This window comes from Vulpes vulpes, chromosome 1 (assembly GCF_048418805.1).
Source record: "Vulpes vulpes isolate BD-2025 chromosome 1, VulVul3, whole genome shotgun sequence".
NCBI classification, from domain to species: domain Eukaryota; kingdom Metazoa; phylum Chordata; class Mammalia; order Carnivora; family Canidae; genus Vulpes; species Vulpes vulpes.
The window spans coordinates 11,534,304-11,550,767 of record NC_132780.1 but is presented as its reverse complement, the minus strand read 5'-3'; the positions used below and the strand labels follow the sequence as shown (position 1 = coordinate 11,550,767).

Below are 16,464 nucleotides of genomic sequence, written 5' to 3'. Positions count from 1 at the left end.
TAGAAAAGCAGAATATTCATACACTGTTGGTGGGAGTGCCAGGTATTTTTGGAAACCTATTTAGAAAAATTAAACTTAACTAAAGTTGAACACAGGTATACCACGCATGACCAAATCCAAGCGACTCCACTTCCAGTATTTGGAGAAAGACCTGCACGAGTATGGTCATAGCAGTCTCATAAGGAGCTCTGATTTCCCAACAAAGTATTCCCAAGAACACATAATGAAGGATTTTCAATGAAGGGCTATGTCAGAATATTCCCTTTTAGGTGTATCTTGGCTGGTACTACAGGGCTGGGCTGCAAAGGCTCCTTAAAATAATTATGCTAGGCACTCTGAATTAGTTGTATCCAAAGTAGAATTTTAAAGACAAGAAAATCAACAGATGCAACTAGAAAAGTGATGAAAGATCTCCAATTCAAAACAGCCCAATATAGTCATATAGTTTTAAAGGTGCAATACAAAAACACAAAAATACTTCAAAAATAAAACTTTTATATAATTTCATTCATGAGATGTAAAAATTCTAAATAGTAGCAAATGAAATCTAGCAGTGCATCAGAATACATACATATACCAATAATTAACCTGGGTATATATCCAGAAATGGAAGAAAAGATCCAACAACCTGTCAACATAAATTATCATATTAACAAATTAAATACTATACAATTGCAGGAAGAGATCATAAAATGACATTTTATAACCCAGGAGCCCTTTCAACTTAGATACAACAAAGATTTACTCATGAATAAAACAAAACATTAGAAGGCAATCATTTGAGAGCATGATGCTAAGTGCCATTCCATCATAACTAACAAGCAGACTTAGAGATTGAAATGTCCAACTTTATGGTCTCCTAGTTATGGCAGCATTTCCCAATGCAGTTTCATATCCCTAAGATGGAAATAGGTAATGGGAATCAGTATTTCCATGATAAAGTTTGAGATACACCGGTACCACAAAGTTAAACAATTTTATTCGCTAGAACATTCTTTAGTTTTCTGATAAGTTGACAAGGTGCTTTTGATTTTCCTTGAGAGGGGATTTTGTAGGTTCTGCTTCATAAGCTTCTTTAACCAGAGAATCCCACTGTTTCTCAAGCACTATTCAGTACTGGTAACTTTCAAGACATAATTGCAGAAGTTCTGTGACAATTTTAGTTGTATAAGTTGCTTCTGTGTATTGATTTAGGATTTGTCATTTTTCTAGCTTACTTTGGTATGACAGGGACCATGTAGGATACTGCGGGAAACAAGGCATAGTTCTGGTCCTCCATCTGACCAGATGTATCTTGGTTTCCTCCAAACACATTAAAAGGTATTTTCCACTCAATAGAGCTTCAGACACATTCTACAACCTCTGATACACAATTATCATTCTTTTTTTGAACAATCTATAATCATTTCAGTTTTCTCTTTAATTCAGAACTTATACATATGATATGACTACATTCTCAAAAGTAGTTGAAAGGTTCATCAACCTTAACTAGCTAGTGGAGAGCTCTAGCAGTCACTGTCTTAATCAAATGACCAAATTTACCAATAGCAAGAAAACTGGGTATTATGTGTTCTTGGTGTGTTGCAATATGAAATGTGTATCACCAACTATAGTGTATTCTGGCCAAAAATGTTTAAGCTTCTGACTCTAACTTGCCTTTATGATAGATACAAAGGATAGACATACAAATTAAATCTCACCTTGAGGGAAGAAACAAATCTAGAATGCATGGCACTCTATAAAACAGCTTTCCTTAACAGTTAAGTCTTTTCAAGATTAAAATCTAGAGACATGATAACCAATGCAATGCCGAATATAGAAAAATGCTGGCTAGAAAATAAATAGCATAGGATACCTTGGGAGTACTGAGACATAGGAAGTGAATGTGAAAGAATATTACAGAATTACAGATAATTTTCTTGTGAGATCATGGTACTTAAGGCTGTTCTAATTCTTAAAAGATGCATGCTAATATATTCAAGAATGAAGTATCACTTCTACATCATAAGATGAAAATATGTGGGTGTACATACACATCATACATACAGTTTCAGAGAGAAAGCAAGTATGACCAAATGTTAATAGAGTATATGAATGTTTATTACACTGTTCTTTAAATTTCTGAGTCTGAAATTTGTCATAATAAAATTTGGGGAAAGAATTCCAACTGGACAACTTTTTGTTTCTTTTCAATTTGTAATTTATCTCAAAATGTGAGCAGAGAATTTTAATCACTAGCTACTTCTCTGCTTGAATTCATTACAGGCAAATTGCTTCACACCTTTACCTAGTTTTTCAATAGGTGTATTCCCAACATCTTACCACTTACTAAATCCACATTTCTTTTCAGCCTTCATTTTTTTATGCAGCTTAAAGTATAAACTTTGAATTAAAATCCTCTCAAAAAAATCCTCTCAAGTTTTTTGTTTTCTATATTTTACCCATAATGAACTACCTAAATTCAAATGGATGAATGGTTATAGAAGCTTTCCTAAATTCATTACACCAATGAGAAATGGATGGGTGGTTATGGAAGCTTTTCCCAATTCATTACACCAAAGAGCATTCTTTTCATAAGAATTTACTAGTAGTAATACTAAGGCTGAGAATAATAAGAACAACAGCAAACATGTATTGACTATAGGCTACATTTGAGATACTCTTCCAAGGATCTGATGCATACTAAATCCATACAATCTCTGCAACAGTTACCATCACCAACATTTTAAAGATGATGCCCAGAGGACATAAGCATTTTCCCCAACATCCCATGAGTAGTAAAGAGGTGGAAATGGTGAGGACAGTAAGTACGGTTTGTGCCATATAAGAGAGATTCCCTGTATTTGATACCTTGATAAGGTTATTCTCTAGAATAAATTTGCTTAAGTTTAACAAAGATTGAATAGTGTTGGAAGGCTTCTATACCTTCATTAAATGAACACATTTGTTATAAATTATGCTTTTACAGACATAACAAAGTTGTAACTCATATGTTAGTCAAATCTTCCTATAGTGTGAATATTCTGCTATTCTAATCAAAAAGGTGACAAATGAAGTATTTCTTATTCTAAATAAATTATATTGTGAATTGTCCCATGTTTTTAAAATCGTGATTGTTGTCTCTCAAATTATTTCTGGGAAAGGGTAAACTTTTTAACTTCTAATCATTCATGAGCGAATTGGTACTTTTACAAAATACAGTGATAATGTTATGGCAATATGAAATTGCTGTAAGTTTCCAACATATACTCTTATTTTTCACATCCATCTCATGATGGACCGTTAACAATTTTGTGGACTGGCACTAGTCCATAAACAATAGTTTTAGTAGTATTTATATAAAGGCCTTCCTACATCTCAGGTTTTTTTTTTTTTTTTTAAGATTTTGTGTATTCATTCATCAGAGGCACAGAGAGAGGCAGAGACATAGGCAGAGGAAGAAGCAGGCTCCCTGCAGGGAGCCTGATGCAGGACTCAATCCCAGGACCCTGGGATCATGACCTGAGCCAAAGGAAGACACTCAAACAGTGAGCCACCCAGGCGCCCTATATCCCAGTTTAAAGGGCTACTCATTTGGATGCATTCTATGATGTACCCTAAGATATTTATCGCATCTGTGAGCCTTCCCACATTCCTTACATTCAGTTTCACAGCAGTATGAGTTCTCTAATGTGCACGGCAAAAACTGAATTGGGTTTAGGTTCTTCCTATATTACTTAAAGTGTTTCTAGCGAGTATAAATTCCCCAATGTTTACCAGAGTTCTGTGCCATGAATAAAGATCTTCACACATTACTTATATTTAAATGGTTTCACATCAGTATAAACCAATATTCAATAAGACTATATAAAATTATAAAGACCTTTTCATATTCCTTATATTCAAAGTGTTTCTCACTAGTATGAATTTTCTAATATCAAGTAAATTGTCCACACACAGGTAAGGCTTTTGCACATTCCCTACATTCATAGCTTTCTCAAGATTAAGATTCACCTCATGATAAGTTGTCCATACACGTAAAAAAAATGTTCTTTCATATCTCTTTAATCATAAAGTATCACCAGTATCAACTGTCTCATTTGAGTAAGTTGTCCATATAAAGGCTTCCTTGCAACCTTTATGTTCATAAGGTTTATCATTACTATGAGTTCTCTTATGTTGAACAAGGTCTGAGCCATTAACAAAGGTCTTCCCAAACTCCGTACAATGATAAAGGTTCTCACCAGTATGAAATCTCTGATGAACACTAAGTTGATAGCCACTACCAAAGGCCTTCCCACATTCTTTACGTTCATAGGATTTCCCATCAGTATGGATTCTCTCATGTTTAACAAGGCTTGAACCCCAACTAAAGGCCTTCCCACATTCTTTACATTTAAAAGGTTTCTCACCAGTATGGATTTTCTGATGTTGAGTGAGGTGATAGCCACGACTGAAGGCCTTCCCACATTCTTTACATTCGTAGGGTTTCTCACCAGTATGGATTCTCTCATGTTGAACAAGACTTGAGCCACAATTAAAGGTCTTCCCACATTCCTTACATTCATAGGGTTTCTCTCCAGTATGAAATATCTGATGTCGAGTAAGTTGATAGCCACTACCAAAGGCCTTCCCACATTCTTTACATTCATAAGATTTCTCACCAGTATGGACTCTCTCATGTTTAACAAGGCTTGAACCCCAACTAAAGGCCTTCCCACATTCTTTACATTCAAAAGGTTTCTCACCAGTATGGATTTTCTGATGTTGAGTGAGGTGATAGCCACGACTGAAGGCCTTCCCACATTCTTTACATTCGTAGGGTTTCTCACCAGTATGGATTCTCTCATGTTGAACAAGACTTGAGCCACAATTAAAGGTCTTTCCACATTCCTTACATTCATAGGGTTTCTTGCCAGTATGAAATATCTGATGTCGAGTAAGCTGATAGCCCCAACAAAAAGCCTTTCCACATACTTTACATTCATAAGGCTTCTTACCAGTATGGATCTTCTGATGCTGAGTGAGTTGATAGCCACGACTGAAGGCCTTCCCACATTCTTTACATTTATAAGGTTTCTCACCTGTATGAATTATCTCATGTTTAGCAAGGCTTGAACCCCAAAAAAAGGCCTTCCCACATTCCTTACATTTGTATGATTTCACACCAATATGAATTTTCTGATGTTGAGTGAGGTGATAGCCACGACTGAAGGCCTTCCCACATTCTTTACATTCGTAGGGTTTCTCCCCAGTATGGATTCTTTCATGTTTAACAAGACTAGATCCCCAACTAAAGGTCTTCCCACATTCCTTACATTCATAGGGTTTCTCACCAGTATGAAATCTCTGATGCACAGTGAGTTGATAGGCACTAAAAAAGTCTTTCCCACATTCTTTACATTCAAAATGTTTTTCAGCCGTATGAGTTCTCTCATGTTGAACAAGTTTTGAGCCATGACTACAAGCCTTCCCACATTCCTTACAAACATAACGTTTCTCTCTATTATGAATTCTTTGATGTGCACTAAAAGATTTAATTTTTCTGTAAGTGGGCATTTTTCCATAGCTAATTATCATTTGACCAAAGTATCCCTCTTGATGTTCCTGTAGTCCCTCAAATCTGCTTTTGCACTTAGAGTTATTTTTGAAAATGGATGCCTCAAGGCCAAGAGTTTTACTTCTTTCCTTCACCTCCCATTGGGAAAAATTTATTTCAAAAATGTCTTTTTCTGAATTTGTATTTTTGGTCTCATATGTTGACTCCAAATCTGGAAAAAAAAAAAAAACAAAACAAAACAAGAAAACCACATATTTTATTTCCTTTACTGGGTGGCGGGGTGGGAGCGGGGGGGGGGGGACCCTTAATAGTAGAAATGCAAAACAAATGGGAAATAATACCCATAAGTGGGCTGGGAGACTTAGTGAACTCACTGCTAAGTATCACATCTCTACCCTGTTGAACAACAATCTCAGCTTTGACTTTTCAGCTTTTATGATCTTAATATTCTGATCTGATAGTTTTCTGGGAGATTCCACAAAGATCATTTTAACAAGTTCCTCATCTTCCCATGTGAATGACCTCCTAAACCAAATGTGCCCTTCCTCAATTAAGCCCTTATGTGTCCAGGTGTAGTTCAGCTAAACTTTTAATGACTGTGTAGGCTGGCATGATAAACTAGAATCTAGAATATCCCCAAACTCAAAAACAAAACCAGGCACACCTAAAACTATTATTATAAGTCAACTATACTTAAAAAACAAAACATTAAGCTACATAATGCTCCTTCACAGAAATTTTTCTGAGTAATTGGTGTTGGGCTAGAAAGCAGACAAAATTCTGCAAACCAAGCAGTTACTAAGTTCCAAGGCTCTACTGGAAATGAAACATATGAAACAAAACTAACTAAAACTGTAACACAATCTCTGCTTAGCTCAAATCCTGATACAATCAAAGAGATAGATGTGTCAATGATCACTTGGGAAGTTTATGGCAAAGAAAGATTTTTAAATCTAATTTGAAACCAGAAATAAAGTGAAACTAATGAAAGCTATGACCAGTCCCAGCTCAGCTCCATGCTCCGTGGGATCTGAGTTATCAGCTCCTCACCCTAAATAACTCAGAAAGGAGCATATACTTCTAGGGGCAGGGAACCATCCATTCTTTAGTATTCTTCAAAATGTGTAGCACACAATAAAAAATTATGAGGTAGTCGAGGAAAGGGCAAAGTACAACATATAATAATACCCCCCCCCCAAAAAAAAAAAAAAAAACCAGAAAAGAGACAAGGAACAGATGACACAAATATTAGAATCAGCAGGCAAGACCATTCAATTAAATTGTATAGATTCTGGAAGAAAAGATGGACAGTGAACAGATGGGAAATTTCAGCAAAGAAATGGAAACTGTAAAACTATAAAACTGAAGCACAGAGAAAAAAGAAGGGGGAAAAGAGAACAGTGTCAGATCTGTGCAACAATATCAAACAATCCATCAGGGAACAGCATTCCAGAAAGAGGACAAAACCAAGTAAGTACTTGAAAAGATTGTTGAAATGTTCTCAAAATGTATAAAATGTATGAATAATCAACCTACTTTGAGCAGGATAAATACAAAGAAAAGCAACAACTGAGAACAGAAGCAAACAGTTGAAAACTGAAGATAAAGTAAAATTGTAAAAAGATGCAAGCAGGAGCATTACAGTTAGAGTAACAACTATGAATTATGACTGATTTCACATCTGTAATAATAGAAGCTACAGACAATATCCTTTTTTTTTTTTTTTAAGATTTATTTATTTATTTTGACACAGAGAGCACACAGGCAACAGGAGCAAGAGAGGGAGAAGCAGGCTCCTACTGAGCAGGGAGCCTGATGTGAAGCTCGATCCCAGGACTCTGAGATCATGACCCAAGCCAAAGGCAGATGCTTAACCAACTGAGCCACCCAGGCACCCCTGGAATGGAACCTTTAATGGCTGAAAGAAGAAAGCTTTCAACCTAGAGTTTTATATAAAGCAAAAAATATTCTTCAAAATGAAGGGGAGAGATTTCCAGTCTCAGTTATAAAGAAAAATCTGGTATTAGACTTAACTCTCATATTGCAAACAACCAAAAGCTATAAAATAGGATACTAGACACAGGGCTGAGAAACTTTTAGAGAAGATTATAAAAACTTCATATTGACCCTTTATGGCTGGCTGTATCCTTCAAAACAAGGTACAGTAAAATGCTCTCTAGAGTACAGTGGTCTCACTGGTCAAAGACACTGGGATCTGAGTTTAGGGATGCTAAGGCAGCTGGAATTTGCAATTCAAGGTTTAATAATAAAGGAGCATTCAACACAGTCCCAGAAGTCTATGCAGGGATTACCCCCCATGGATCTGTAACATGATATTAATTTATGTATCCATATGGTGCCTCTCCACAAGGCGGTTGGAGTGCTAACACAGCCCAAGTGGAAAGAGGCATCCATCTGAGGCCTCACAAAGACCATATATTGAAAGACTCATCATCTGGGACAGTAGTTTTCAAAATTACTTGCCTCAGAATCCCTTATATTCTTTTTTTTTTTAGAATCCTTTATATTCTTAAAAATTATTGAATTCTTTGCTTGTTCATGTATAAGTGTACTTGTCTAATGTGATTTTATAATATTTTAGTTGATTTACTAAAGAGTAGGGAAGTACTGTGGATGTGTTTGTGGGGAGTGATTTTAGTCATGACCAGTTGGTCCCAGACAAACCGCAGTAACTACTGTTTAACTTAACAGTATCTTATTGCTTTATATACATCAACATTTGGGTATAAGGATTATGTATACACTCAAAAGGAAGCCAAGATATTTAAACTGACCAACCCAATGTTACAACTACTCTAAGATGGTCAAATACAAACTAAAAGAAATGCACTTTTGTACAGTTTAACATCAACAAATAGTTCAGTAACGTTGAATTTAGTTCAACCAATCTGAATTGCCATGCAAGAATTTGTATTACAATTACTTGGTAAGTAAGGCTTAACAATGTCAGTAAATGAATATAGGTTTAACTTCTTTTTAAATGTTAAAAAAATTGTTGAGGACTCAGAGCTTTTGTTTGTGTGATTTATACTTTTTGATACTTACCATATTAGAAATTAAAGATATTAATTCACTTGAAAATAATAAACCACTGTCTGTTAATACAAATAATAAACTTATGAAAATTATATTTTCCAAAACAACAAAGATTTTGGAAGTTCCCCAAAAAGTTAAAAATAGCACTACCGTATGACCCAGCGATTGCACTACTAGGTATTTATCCAAAGAAAACAAACATAGCGATTTGAAGGGGCACATGGACCCCAATGTTTATAGCAGCAATGTCCACAACAGCCAAAATATGGAAAGAGCCTAGATGTCCATTGACATATGAATGAATAAAGAATATGCGGTGTGTGTGTTTGTGTGTGTGTGTGTGTGTCTGTTTAAGAAATGGAACATTACTCAGCCATCAAAAAGAATGAAATCTTGGGATGCCTGGGTTGCCTTGGGATGCCTGGATGCAGTTGAGTGGTTGCCTTTGGCCCAGGGTGTGATCCCGGGATCTGGGATCAAGTCATGCATCGGGATCCTTGCAGGGAGCCTGCTTTTCCCTCAGCCTATTTCTCTGCCTCTCTCTCTCTCTCTCTCTCTCTCTCTCTGTGTGTGTGTGTGTGTCTCTCATGAATAAATAAATAAAATCTTAAAAAAAAAAAGAATGAAATCTTGCCATGCTTGCAATGACATGGATGGAACTAGAGAGTATTATGCTAAGTGAAATAGAGAAGAACAAATATCATATGATTTCACTCATGTGTGGAATTTAAGATACAAAAAAATAAACATAGGGGAAGGGAAGGAAAAATAAAAACAGAGGGAGGCACCCATAAGAGATGCTTAATTAGAGGAAATAAAAAGGGTTGCTGGAGGGGAGGTGGGTGTCATCTCATGGTTTTTAATATACAGATGTAAATGTGTGTGTACAAATGTATGTATATAAGTATATTCCCTATCTCTGACCACTCAGAGACCTGGGAGGGGCCAGCCATCTCCCAGAAGCAATGAGTAACCCTAATACACAGATTTTGGCTTCTAACTACCATTCTCCACAAGAAGGAACCAGAGCACCTTGAAGAAATGGTTGACATTAGGACTGTAGCAGGGAAGTAGAAGATGAGCCTGACACAACATGTTTTTTTGTTTTTTTTTTTTAGAGATTTTATTCATTTATGAGAGACACAGAGAGAGAGAGAGAGAAAGACACAGAGACACAGGCAGAGGGAGAAGCAGGCTCCATGCAGAGAGCCCAATGTGGGACTCTATCCTGGGTCTCCAGAATCATGCCCTGGGCGGAAGGTGGGCTAAACCACTGAGTCACCTGGGCTGCCCCCACAACATGTTTTGTGTCAGAAAATAAGGAGATGCTCCATCAGTGATAGAGACATGCCAAAGGACATAGAAGCCTCATTAGAGGTTCTCACAGATCAAATCTGGGACAAGTTCAAATATTTTTAACTTCAAAATGAATAACAAAAAGAACAGATTACAACCCACCAACTAATATATGAATATATATGATCCAATATATGAATACATTGAAAATTTGAAGAGGTCCATATTTAAAAATCTCCAAGTCTTCTTCACAAAATACACATTAAAGGAAAAATTATTAATTTTACAGGGAGGAAGCCAGCAGACACTAACCTAATCAAGTGCTCTAGGTATTATCAGTAATGACAAACCATTTGTATTACCTGACAGAATGTAAGAACACAGCATCAATTTTGTGATCCTGCTGCCACAGGTGCATAATCTAAATCTAATCATAAAGAAAAGTACAAACACAAACTGAAGGACACTCTACAAAATAACTGGCCTATAGTCTTCAAAAACCACCAGGAATGCAGGTTAAGGAAAGATGTATGGACTGTTTCAGACTGAAAGGCTACATAATCAAACCTCCAAAACAAAAACAACAAAACTGTATTATCAGGTCCTCGCCTATCTCACCAACCTAATTTCTTTACTCTCCTTTACTAACTCTGCCCTGGCCTTCTTACAATTCCTCCAACAGTTTCTTTGCAAACACAGAGCCTTTGCATTTACTGTTCACTGTGACTGATATATTCCTCCCCCAGATATTCATATCATTTGATCCCAGTCTTCCTTCATGTTTTCAAGAAAGCTTTCCCTGACTATCTTATCAAAATTAGCCCTGTCAATTTCTATCATTTTCTATTTTCTTGTGATCTTTACCTCCCTGACCACCATGTTTCATTACATAACATTATTTACCTATTTATTTACTTATATTTGGTTTCTTCCTGACTACATAAAACTCTATTTGAGAATGGGCAAGTTATCAATCTTATTCATGACTGTATTGGTAGTGCCCAGTTCAATGCCTAGCTAGGAGAAAGCAGTCAAAATATTTGCAGAACTTACGAGTGAATGCATTCATTCATACACATGCAGAAATGCAAAAGGGCTAGAAAGCAGCTGATCAAACATATAAGTAGAATGGTTGCACCAGAAACAAAAGCCTTCCTTGCTGAAATGGGAGGGAAATACGAGAAGAAAAACAAAGAGTAAGAAATGAGATCAAATGGAAGTTCGTTTGGTAGCCCAAAGTGGGATCTCAATTTCTTTCCTCCACAGGCCTTGGTCCTTTGTAGGGAGCTTTCGAAACACTATCCCAGCTATTCTCTTCCTCCTGTGTGACCCATGAGGTTGGTTCCCTGCAATGATAGTTCCTTCCTGCCTTTGACTTCCTGGGTTCCAACTTCTTGGCCCTCCCCTCACAACCATCCAGGACTCTTGTCCTTGCTCCCATAATGTCACATCCAACTGAGAAATGGGAGTGTCTGCTTACAAGAAAAGAAATGCTAAACGGTATAGACCTTTTTTTTTTTTTTTTTTTAATTTTTATTTATTTATAATAGTCACATAGAGAGAGAGAGAGGCAGAGACACAGGCAGAGGGAGAAGCAGGCTTCATGCACCGGGAGCCCGACGTGGGATTCGATCCCGGGTCTCCAGGATCGCGCCCTGGGCCAAAGGCAGGCGCCAAACCGCTGCGCCACCCAGGGATCCCTAGACCTTTTTTAAATGATGAGATCAAAACATGTTAAATTTGCAATAAAAACTAAAAATATTGATAAAGACTTCACAGAAGAGAAGGATGACAGAAATGAAAAACATGAGATCACATCAGTAGGAAAATGATCTTGTTTCAGATTCATTCAGGCTCCATCTCTCTGGAGCAAACAGAAAGCGGTGGTTCAGAACACAGACTCATGAGCCAGACTTCCTTACAGGCTCAATTGCTGCTACTTCCTCCCACTAGCTGCGTGACCCACACTGTAGGTGTCTCTGTATTCTCATCTATAAAAAGGGAATAAAAACATTACCTGCCTCATGGGGATGTTGTGAAAGTTAAAATGCTAAAGTATTTGTTCTTCTTAGAACAGAGCCTGGTTTATAGTAAGCACAGTGTGAAGTATGAATATTATTATAGTTACTACTGTTATTTTGCTAACAGGAAAAGAAGTTTCATGAGACATTTTTAGGATTTAATTCAGTGTCAAATTTAACCGTAAAATGCAAAGTTCATAGATTGCAACTTTCAACCTCAACTATGTTGAAAGGAATGTGTTCACTTATTATGAAATAAATCTGTTTAGCCAATCCTCCTCTCTATAAAGTAGAAGGCTCTTTTGAAAGTCCGAGTACATCAGGACCCTGTTTCTAACTATACTCCTTGCATGTGGGTCAAAAAAATAACAATGAGCAGTGCTTCTTCAATGTGTATAAAATCACCTGTACCCACCATTTGCTTTGACGTGGATGGAACTGGAGGGTATTATGCTGAGATAGGTCAATCGGAGAAGAACAAGCATTATATGGTCTCATTTATTTAGGGAACATAAAAATTAATGAAAGGGAATAAAGGGAAAGGAGAGAAAATGAGTGAACATATCAATGAGGGTGACAAAATATGAGAGAGACCTAACTGGGAAACGAACAAGTGGTGGTGGAGGGGGAGGTGGGCAGGGGATTTGGGTGACTGAGTGATGGACACTGATGGGGGCACTTGGCGGGATGAGCACTGGGTGTTATATATATGTTGGCAAACTGAACTCCAATAAAAAAAAAAAATCACCTGGGGATCCTGTATAAATTCAGATGCTGTTCAGCAGGTCTAGGTAGGACCTAACAAGCCCCAGAAGAAGCTGATGTTAGGTATACAATACATACCAATAAAAAAAGCTGGGATGCCTGAGTGGCTCAGCAGTTGAGCATCTGCCTTTGGCTCAGGGCATGATCCTGGGTCTGGGGGTTGAGTCCCACAGCAGGCTCCCTGTGAGGAGCCTACTTCTCCCTCTGTCTATGTCTTTGCTTCTCTGTCTCTCAGGAATAAATAAATAAAATCTTAAAAAAAAAAAAAAAAAAAAAAGCTAAAACCCCACATAAACCAAAGCTTCTAATCACTGAGAACACAATCCACATTCCTTCCTCAAACCAACAAAACTGCCTATCATCTGGGCCTTGCCTATCTCCTTCACTAACTCCTTGGTATCCTCTCCTTTGCTCACTCTGCTCTGGTCTTCCTATGGTTCCTCAAACAAAATAGTCACACCTTGAGTAGCAAGGACACAGATCATCTATAGACATGCTAAAGTTAAATACAGTATGACTCCTGGTTTCTTTGACAATGGTTATGAATTAATACCCCATAATGCAAATCCAGCTCCTTGGTAACAAAGAAGAGAGGCCACTGCAGGAAAAAACAAAGGAAAGTGTGAAGGTATGGGAAGAGGAAGGAACTCAGTGAACCCCATTTCTAACCCAACAAATATCAAAACATCCCTTTGAGAACAGGGAGAAGACATTCACTTGGTTTCTTCAAGACAGCCTTATAATTCCCATAGCAAAAGCCAATGGTGCAGAGAAAAGATTCTAAAGTATTTCAGGCAGATGACCTTACCCAATGAGACCAAGTTACTATAGTTCTCCAACATCACATCCACGTACAAGTCCCTCTGAGCAGGGTCCAGGCACTCCCACTCCTCCTGAGAGAAGTCGATGGCCACATCCCTGAAAGTCACCAAGCCCTAAAACCAAAAACCCATATATTACTTGTGAAATTGAAGAGATTTAAGAATTTAAGAAAATATTTCCAAGAGGGGAAAAAAAGGATTGTGAAGGATAAACTGCAAGAAGAGGAAAATATAACAATCAAGCAGGTTGGAAGCCTATGATATATAGAGGTAGGGAAAAGTAAAGAAATTAATATGACCAAAGCAGAGTATCTACATATTCTAGAAAAATCCTGTTACAGCAGAAAAACTTGGATATTGTGAAATAACTAGACCTGTCTGATAATATATAAAATAATCCCAGTTTCTCTTCCATTTCATAAAAATAGTGTGTGTTGAAGAGGGGTGAGGTGAATATGTATACATACACACAACCCGCTATGTGCCTGCTTCGCAAATTTATTAACATGAACTGCTCTTTAGCTTTTCCCTTTAAGGAATACAAAAAACAAATAAGAAAACTCTTTTTTCTAAATGTACTATGAAATCTCTATTTTAGAAAATTTCCATTAAATTAAGGATAATCGTTAAGCCTCAAGTAAATCACTGTTAGATTACATCATAAGCCTTTTTTCTTATATTGATGAATACATAAGATGTCTTTATTAGCTGCAGTTCAGTTCATCATATAGATGTGAAATTAATATCTCTACTATATTTATACATTTAGGCTGAACAAAACTTCTAAAGATCTTAATTCTAGGAATCTCTCATCATCTAGTATTTAGAAATCTGGATCACCTTCTTGCTTACCATCAACCACCACTCACCCAACACCATCCTCATTCCCAAGTTGGAGGACACCAAAAGGGCACATCATATATGACACAGATGCCACGCAAGATCTGCGCATCCTGGTCAATAACCAAATGGACTCTGATGCCAGTGTTCATCAATTAGGGAACCACTTTCCCTGGAAAGAGCCTTGCAAGGCCTTACTGAAACTGGGGCCAAGACCAAGAAACCCCAAATTTCATCATCTCTCTGGGAAACTCAGATCTGTGAAGTTTGCCTGTGTGGTCAAATGAGACCCTCATCACTAGGTAAATACCAAAGCTCTTTCAGAGAAGGGAAAGAAGAGAGCTCTTTTTCTGCTTTCAGAGAAGCAACTGAAAATGTTCTCTTGGGTGACCACCCGACTGTCTAAGGGCATTGTATCCTGACTGGCTTCCTTCTTAGATGCCTGGCAATCATCAGCACCTTAACCTGAAAAAGAAGTAACTGTTGTTTTCAAAATGTCTACAGTCTTCCCATTCTCTCTTTTCTCCTTCCCTTACAGAAATTCTGTGCTGATAGATGACATCAATCTGCTATTGGTTTTCCTTATACACAAGTAAAAATGTGTTCATTGTTAACTGTATTTCTTTGAGTTATTCTTTGACGGAAGCTCAAGTATTTCCCTCAAAAGACTTCTATCCCTTCACTGCTTTTGATAGAAGACTGGCACATAGATGTTAGATAATGTGTACCATAAATATGATGACACTGATTGGGCTATTTGGCATTATCCTTTACTTAAATAGGAACTGAGAAGTAGGGTCAGGATTGGGGTTCTGTTCTGTAGAAAGCTTTAGGACAATTAAAGATTCATATGACCTAAAAACCACAATATTTCAAGGACAGAGAAATACCAACTTACATCAGTCATGGTTCTAGAATTGCAAGAACTAGTTAGTAATCCATGGGGTTCCTCTATTGGTGAAGCAGAGAATCCAGAAAAGCCAGAGCTGGGGAGGGAAAAAAAAAAAAAAGCTTTAGACCGGGTGTGCTTAAATGATCCATCCCATCCTGACTTAAGCTAATATAAGCTTCCATCTCTTCCATTTCTGCTTTTACTCCACACCCCCACAAGCATTTGTGGTATCTAAACTCTCACCTAAAACCCAAATGTTAAAAATAATAATAATAAAATAAATAAAATAAATAAAACCCAAATGTTCTTCAGTAGGAAGGGTTCTGGCAGTGCCTGCTTCTGGGGAATGCTGATATGGGCCAGAGGTTAGACTACTAAGTCCTGCCCAGACTGGATCTTCCTCCCACCATTCCCATCTCTCAGGACTAAGAAACAGCCACATGATCCAAGCCAGAACATCCTTCATGGGCTCAGGGCTGAAGAGAGTTAGTCAAGACATAGGAGTGGACAGGATGTACAATTGCCTAAGCCCAAAAAGCTGATCTCTTAATGCACTCAGAACATCCATGCAGTGGAATGCTATAAAACCATGCTAAGTTGGGGAAAATAATCAAGATATATCATCAATAAAAAAATAGCTTCCAGAATGTACAGTATGATATTTATAAATTATATGTGTTTATCAATATAGAAAAGACCAATAATCAGATGTCAATAGTGGAAAAAATGGCTTAGAAAGTTATACATCCATAGACAATAAAGTTTTTCTTTTTATTGTGGTCATAATACTCTTTTTGTTTAAGTACTCTGCACAGTTTTTGTAATCATAGCCATTCATTATACTACTATATAATTTCTAAATAGTTATGTCCTGCCTAGGGAAAAAGAAATGGCTGAAATTCCCCCAAGAAATGTCATGGATATATGGATGAGATTGCAATCCTGCTTCTCTTCACACCTTCTAACATATGGGTTTATTTTGTATCTGATATGTCTTTTTAGACAGGATACTCTCCTGATAACTGATGAATCACCTGATCCTGTTAGTCTCACCTAGCAACTAGCATTAGTAGGATAAAAATCGTACAGTATAAAACTCAGAACAAATTCCATATGCCTCCACAAAGCTGGTCATGACCCAATAGTTCTGCCATAATTCCCTTCCAACAAGTTCCTAAGACAGGCAGCCTGATTGCTTATTGGCCTCTGTTGCTGTTAGCCTTAGTTACTCCT

At 37.2% G+C, this 16,464-nt stretch overlaps 1 protein-coding gene across 1 annotated transcript; it reads right to left on the bottom strand.

The window, feature by feature from the left end:
* Positions 1-475: 475 nt before the first annotated feature.
* ZNF283 (zinc finger protein 283) lies at positions 476-15,319 on the bottom strand. The gene is made up of 3 exons (XM_026013966.2): positions 15,238-15,319; positions 13,487-13,613; positions 476-5,750 (listed from the first exon to the last, which is right to left on the bottom strand). Exons 1-3 carry the CDS (start codon positions 15,244-15,246, stop codon positions 4,048-4,050), a joined length of 1,839 nt encoding a protein of 612 aa, XP_025869751.2. The 5' UTR covers positions 15,247-15,319; the 3' UTR covers positions 476-4,047.
* Between the last annotated feature and the right edge of the window lie 1,145 nt (positions 15,320-16,464).